Source organism: Morus notabilis, unplaced genomic scaffold (assembly GCF_000414095.1).
Source record: "Morus notabilis unplaced genomic scaffold, ASM41409v2 Scaffold466, whole genome shotgun sequence".
Lineage (NCBI taxonomy): Eukaryota > Viridiplantae > Streptophyta > Magnoliopsida > Rosales > Moraceae > Morus > Morus notabilis.
Window position 1 is genome coordinate 252,182 of NW_010358624.1, and position 7,154 is coordinate 259,335.

General features: G+C 31.3%; 2 protein-coding genes across 3 annotated transcripts in view; both read left to right on the forward strand.

Annotated features, from left to right (window-relative positions):
* LOC21394597 (beta-amyrin synthase) overlaps positions 1-1,158 on the forward strand; it is a 12,992-nt gene extending 11,834 nt beyond the window's left edge. The window contains exons 15-16 of the mRNA XM_024162158.1: positions 353-517; positions 1,039-1,158. Coding sequence (XP_024017926.1) covers positions 353-517; positions 1,039-1,158 — 285 coding nt within the window. The remainder of the gene's footprint in view (positions 1-352; positions 518-1,038) is intronic.
* Positions 1,159-3,390: 2,232 nt separating this feature from the next.
* Positions 3,391-6,611, forward strand: LOC21394598 (release factor glutamine methyltransferase). 2 transcript variants are annotated; one of them, XM_024162172.1, is made up of 5 exons: positions 3,391-3,444; positions 4,044-4,909; positions 5,358-5,603; positions 6,132-6,186; positions 6,300-6,380. In XM_024162172.1, the coding sequence occupies exons 2-5, from the start codon at positions 4,181-4,183 to the stop codon at positions 6,308-6,310; spliced, it is 1,041 nt and encodes a 346-aa protein (XP_024017940.1). In that variant the 5' UTR covers positions 3,391-3,444; positions 4,044-4,180; the 3' UTR covers positions 6,311-6,380. The 2 variants fall into 2 exon arrangements, with proteins under 2 accessions (XP_024017940.1, XP_010091129.1); XM_010092827.2 differs by lacking the exon at positions 6,132-6,186 and having other exon boundaries at positions 6,300-6,611.
* The last annotated feature ends 543 nt before the right edge of the window (positions 6,612-7,154 follow it).

Genomic DNA, 7,154 nt, shown 5'->3' on the forward strand with positions numbered 1-7,154 from the left:
TTTTTTTTTTTAATAATAATTTGGTTTTGAAACATGATCAATTGATCATGGATATTAGAATTTAACATAGTCAATCACGTTTTCATAGCATGATAGCTTGATTACCTTCACTAAATGTTAAAATTCCATTGTTAATTCAAGAGTTAGGGACCAGAACTGCCAAAAAAAAAAAAACTTAATTTAAGAATCACTCTGTCAAAAAGAAGTTCAAAGACCAATATGACTTTGTGAAAAGTACATGGACCAATAACAGCAAAAATCCATATGTGTGTATTTCAATTAAGTTAATATCTAGATGTAGCTCCTTTACAAATTTGTATGAATATATGTTTTTCTTATATATATAATGCAGGAATATGTGGCACTTCCAGAAAATCGATCAAATCTAGTGCATACAGCATGGGCTATGATGGGTCTCATACATGCTGGACAAGCAGAAAGAGACCCAACGCCTCTTCACCGCGCAGCAAAACTGATTATCAATTCTCAGATGGAAAATGGTGATTTTCCACAACAGGTATATATAGTGCGCGTTTAAAACTCGTTCCAAAATAATTTTATTTTTTATATGAAAATGAAAATGAAAACGTTTTCAATCTCAGACATAAATTATTTTTAAAAATGCGTTTGGTAATTTTGTCAAAAGATTTTTTTAGTGTAAAAAAACACATTAATGTCTCTCTTTCTCTCTCTCTCTCTGCTCGAGAGAAGAGAAAATGAAAACAAAAAATGAAAAACGATTAAAAGTCATTTTTCATTTCTCTCTCATTTTACACTGAATCAAAAAATCATTTTCATTTCTGTTTTTTGTCTTTATTACGTCAAATGCCGTTTTAAAAACGTTTTTATTTTTTCTTTCTCAAAAAAACGTGAAAAAAATAAAAACGGGATCAATTCCAAACACGGTCATAAATGTCTCTCTTTCATAGTGATTTTGTTTTCTTTTTTTTTTTTTTTTCCTGAACTATAGTGAAATTTATTAGTCTATAAATTGTCTAATTAGTTTTTAACTGTCTAAAACTGATAATTGATGGGCAGGAAATAACAGGAGCTTTCAAGATGAACTGTATGCTACATTATGCAGCAAACAGAAATATTTTTCCATTGTGGGCACTTGCAGAATATCATAGACGAGTACCATTGTCTTGCAAACCCTAATTCGAGGCCGTAGACGAGTATATATTGTCTTGCAAACTCCAATTCAGGCATCAAATTAGTGAAGATAAATCGATCAATATGTGGTTGGAGCAATTGTAAAGCAATTAATAATCCTCTTTTATTTTGAGTTTAATATGTATTTATGTGTTTCCTCTCATAATGCCTCGTTTAAAAGTTGAGAACGTTTTCAAATCACATTTCCGACAATTTAGGGTTGTTTTTTTGCAACGAAATTCAGAAAAAATTTGAGCTCGAGTTATAACTTTATTTAAGTTCATGTTTTTTTATAAAATTTGAGTTTGAACTCGAGTTCAAGTTTCCCCTTCAACTCGAGTTCATAAACTTGAACTCAAGTTAATGAACAATATTTTTTCTATTCTTAAAAATGTCATAACTTTTTCGTTTTAATTCTGATTGAGATGATTTTTATTTCTATGCATTCACAATGAAAAGACGAATAATACCCATATACCCTATTAAATTTTTCATCACCATTGAGTTTTTATTAAAATACTATCTAAATACAAATTTAAGTTTTGACCCACCTAAACACAAACACAAAATAGATTCTCAATTCAAATCATAACTCAAATGTGCACTTCTAAACACAAACTCAAGTTACAATTTCAACTCAAGCTATAACTCGAACTTAACTCAAGATCATCACTCAAATCACCTTAACTCAAAAATGCAAAAGAATAACCCCTTAATTTCATATTTTATTTTTTTCTTTTTCTTACTTAATTAAAGGAAAAATTAAGATATTTTAGAAATTTAAACTATTAGTTGGACCTATAATGATAGTTGTATAGGGTGAAATCTGCAATTTAGGAGTCAATGACTGCTTTTGGACGATCAGTAACGTAATCACAATAAATAAAGTGCAAGAAAATAAATAAAAATAGGGACATATAAATTTACAGAGGTTTGATTGTAATTTGTAGGCTGTATGAGTTCTCGAGTTTCACTATAATGATAAAAAAAATGCAATAGTGATTCAGAGTAAGAAAAGGAGGAAATAATAGGGTAATCAATAATATATAGAGAAAATAGAGGGAAAAAAAAAAGAGGAAAAATATAGGAGGAATGGCTGCAACAAGCTACTTTTAAAGGATCTTTTTTGATAATTATATTAAAAAATGGTTACAAGAATTAATGTTAAAGTGCCCGTACTTATTGAGGAATTTATTTTGGGAAAAAAAAATGATTTATGATCTTAAAAAAATGGTTACGAGAATTAATGCATTTCCAGTCATTTTTTATTTATGTTTTCTTATTTCTTTTCTAATTTGCTATGTTGAAATATATATTCCCAAATGTACTCCTACTTAAATAATATTTTTCAATATGACACTAATAAATACTTTTTTCTTACTGATCGCCTTGCCAAAATAATTTTATTAAATGGGTCTCTATGTAAATATTTTTTTTCTTGGAGTCCAATCAAATCCGATTTAATTTACTTTTTCTTTTTTTGGCTAAACTATTATACGGGCAGCTTAACATTATTGTGTTGTTAAAAAATTTTATTGTTGTTATGTTGTTAGTATTAGTGTTTAGTAAATATTTTTACAAAACTGTTGTAAATGCGAGAAGAAGAAGTTTAGGTATTTAGTAAACTGTATAAAGAATTGTTATGGACATGACAAAAAAAAAAAAACCATACTTTAGTATTATGTAGTTAATTTTATTTTTATGGCAATTTCAAAATATAAAATTTTAATTTTAATTTTATTAATTAAAATATTTCTTAAAAATAATTATTAATAGCAAAAAATTATTCATCTACTAAAAATTTCTTATTTATTGTTGTTAGTTTAAACATTTTAATAATTACTAAAAGTATTTGAAAAAAAAAATTAGCTTAGTATACTTGTTAAAAGTTTTCAATTTTTAAATAACTATTTTAAAATATTTTTTAATTTGGTACGTAAAAATAAAATAAGTAAATTAAAAATTAAATTTTATTATTAAGATTATCTTTATAAATTTAGATAATAAAAATAGAAATTGCTGCGTAAGAGTATTTCATAATATGCTTTTTAAATTTTGTTATTTGACACTAATTGTAGAAACTACCGGATAAAATAAGATTTACCAAATTAACTTCTTAAATTTATAAAAAAAAAAAAAAAAAAAAAAAAAAAAAAAAAAAAACAAAAAAGGGGGTAAAAAAAACCCAAACGGCCCTATGTATGTATATTGTGTTATGTTGGAAGTTTTGGTGTGAGAGTCTCCTCCTCCCCAACCGCCAAAACCTTCTTCTCCACCTTCGCCGCTGAACAGGTTAGTTCATTTCCTCTTTCCGCTTCTTTCCATTTTCTTCTGAGCATTTTGAAATATGTATATATATATATATATATATACATATTGACACACACATTTTGTTTGGTTTGTTTCTCTAAAATTCTTCTTCTGAAGCTTCGATTTTATTTATTGTTTTTTTTTTTCAAAGTATCAATTTAATTTATTCGAAGTTTAATAGTGGGCTCAACTTCTTTTACTGCTTGTGGATAATACAAAATTTAGTCGTAAATAAGGTCGTGATTGACCGAAAAGTTTTGATTTTTGATTTTCTGTGTGTAGCTTTGAATTTACCTCGAAAGGCACAGATTTTTTTTTTTTTTTTGTGGCTCTGATAAACATGGGAATTTTTTAGAGCTTGTTCAACCTTTTTCTGCTCAAAAAATCCTTTCGAGAAGTAAAAATTAGTGCAAAATGTGATATGGGACTTGGAGTTTCCTTTGGTATGGAAGAAAATGAGTGTCTAATTTGAACATCTTTATGTGGATGGTCATTTCGTCGATAGTAATTTCCTTTGTCTTTTTTTTTTTTTTTTTTTTTTTTTTTTTTTTTTTTGGGGGGGACACAAATTGTATTTTCAGAGGTGACATCAAGTTTTATGGACAAAGAACGGAGGTGGGTTTGAGTTTATCTTATCTAGGCATGAAAATTAGAGTATAAAATTTAGACATAGAATTAAAAAAAAATTAAATTAAATTAAAAAAATTCTCCCTAAGCCATGAAGCTAAGTTTAATAAGTGCCTTTGGCATGTCAAATTTCACCATGTTTATTAAGCCACCTCTTTTCCGCAACCTCCACCAATCCGTTTGCTCTTCTGTAAAATCACCACCACCACCACTTGCCTATATAAAACCTCGAATGCCACTCTTTCTTAGGCCGTCCACGCACATGGTCGCCATGTTGGACCTGTGCAAATGGTACGAGTGGGCAAAAAGTCTTGCTTCCTCTGTGGGAACCACATTTGAGGATGTAGACAATGGCCCAGACTCCAGCCTCTTACGCAGAGAGCTCAAGTGGCTCGTGGACGATGTGACAGAAGATCGAGCAGTGTCTCTGCTAATGCATAGCGAAAAGTGTGACAGAAATGTAGGAATAAGGGTGAGCTTGGACGAGCTTTACAAGCTGTGGAAGGAGAGGATTGAAGAGAGGAGACCTTTTCAGTACATTGTTGGGTGTGAGCATTGGAGGGACTTGGTGTTGTGTGTTCAAGAAGGGGTTCTGATACCGAGGCCCGAGACCGAGCAGATTGTTGATTTGGTTGCCGATGTAGTTTCAGATAACGAAGGATTGAGAGAAGGATTGTGGGTGGATTTGGGGACTGGGAGTGGTGCAATTGCTATTGGAGTTGGGATGATGTTAGAGAGTTTGGGAAGAGCCATTGCAACAGATTTAAGCCCTTTGGCGCTTTCTGTGGCGGCTTTCAATGTGCAGAGGTATGGTCTGCAGGTCAGTCGTTTTAGAGATTACATTCTCTGAAATTTATTAGCGTTTGATTTTTCATTTGCTTCAAAAATTGATTTTGGTGGCCCTTTCTTTGTTCTATTAAAATAATGAATAAAAAATTATGGTTTTTAGTTTAGTGTGTGTCTGTTTGTGAGATAAAAAGCAAATCAAAGAGAAGGTGTGGTAAATTCAACAGTATTGTTGGCACCAAGATATTATTTTGTATGATATGATTTTTTAATACGTTTGATATTTCCATGCACACTTCCCTTTTCTCTTTTCCACAAAAAGTTTAAAACCCCCAACTCCAATTCTCATTATTTTGTTTTTCCATAGAGAATAATGAAAAACTTGCAAATTAGGAGAGTTCCTTTCTGTTCCCTGGTACTTGAAAGAAACATGATTCTTTGACTGTTACATGCTCAAGCTTTACCTTTCTATTTTCAATTAGGATGTAGTTGAGTTACGGCAAGGATCTTGGTTCGAACCATTGAAGGATCTGGAAGGTAAAGTTGCAGGGATTGTAAGTAATCCGCCTTACATCCCAAGTGACAATATTTCTGGGCTACAAGCAGAAGTGGGCAGGCATGAACCAAGAATTGCATTAGATGGTGGTGTTAATGGCATGGATGACCTCTTACGCCTTTGCAAAGGGGCAGGTTCGATGTTGAAGTCTGGTGGATTTTTCGCTTTTGAGGTAACATAATCTCTGTTTTCTTGGAAATAAAAAAACCTTGATTGCATAAAGAATCTATAATTAGCCAAAATTAGTGGTCATAAAATAAAAATTCTGTTAACGAATATGTGTATGATGATTTTATTTGGTGCTTTAAGCTTTGTGCTTAATGATGATTCTTTGATCATTATTTTAGTTGAAAGTCCTCGGTGAGAACTTCGAAGTTGTTTGATGTTTGCATAAAATAGGTGTGCCCCTGATTTTGTTATATAATAACTCTAGCCTGGCATTACATTGTTCTGCTCTCTGAATCTGCACTTTTTTTCCTTATGCAGATGCAAAGATGTATAAGAAATGAATAATATTCGTACTTAATATATATGTTCTTTCGGTTTATGGCATGGTTAAGAATTTCTTGGGTCAATTAGTATTGAAAAGTTACATCCACCAGATGTTTTTTTTGATTGCTCGTTGAGCCTCCGGACAACTTGCAGGATTATTTGACCACAAAGTTAAATGTTTTTTTTCTTTTTTCCAACTCAACTGTAGATAATAGAAAAGTTGTGTTGGAAGAAAGGAAAAACTCTAGATGTTTTTGAACAAGGTACATTTGAAAAGTTCTTTATTTGCTCAATCATGCTAAAATGCGCAGTCATCTTCTAGTATTGCCATTGCTTATTATAATCTCGTCTCCTTTTCATTTCTATCAATTTGCAGACAAATGGTGAGCAGCAATGCAAGCATCTTGTTGAGTACATGGAAACTGATGCTGGGGATTGTTTTTGTAATGTAAACATAGTGCCTGATTTTGCCGGAATCCAGAGATTTGTTACCGGATTTCGTAAATGAGTATTATGGCATGGTTTTCTTTGCGGAGGTGCACCCTTAACTTGTGCACATTGGGCAACTTGAACTCCGAACTTTCAGATCAGACAAATATGATCTTAAATTTGAAAATCATCGTAAATGGCTAACGAATCAATTAATGAACAACTGCCCATAATTTTTGCTGTTTATTAATTGACGTCTGTCAATGCCAAGATTGTCAAATTAAGGGTCTTAAATTTCAAAAAAAAATTAATTAATTAAATTAAAAAGTAGGATCCAACTTACAAATGATGAGAAATCTGTGGTTCACAGCAAATAGCCCTATTCTACCATACCATTCTTCCCATGCGCGCACACTCGTTAATTTTGCAGACAATTTGTATGCTTTAAAGATAGTTTGAATTAATTATATTAGATTAAATGTGAAATCCATGTCCTTCAAGTTTCTCTGCCAGTTTCTTTTGAGCAGCTCGTGACAGAGGCTGCTCATGAAGATTTAAAGGCAAGGATTAACTCCTTTCTAGTCTAGTTTAAATAATGCTAGAGTGTTCATACACTATGGCTTAGATTGGTAGTGCTGTAGAGTTTAGAAAAATTACGTTTAGCTGTGCTGAAGGAAGAAGTAGCTATTACAAAAAGCAATTGAGTGTTTGGTAAACTATAATTATAGTAACTGTGCTAGTTCCAAAATCAGTATAATAGCGTTTGGTAAATTATGAGGTTGAATTTATGTGGATAGTTAAA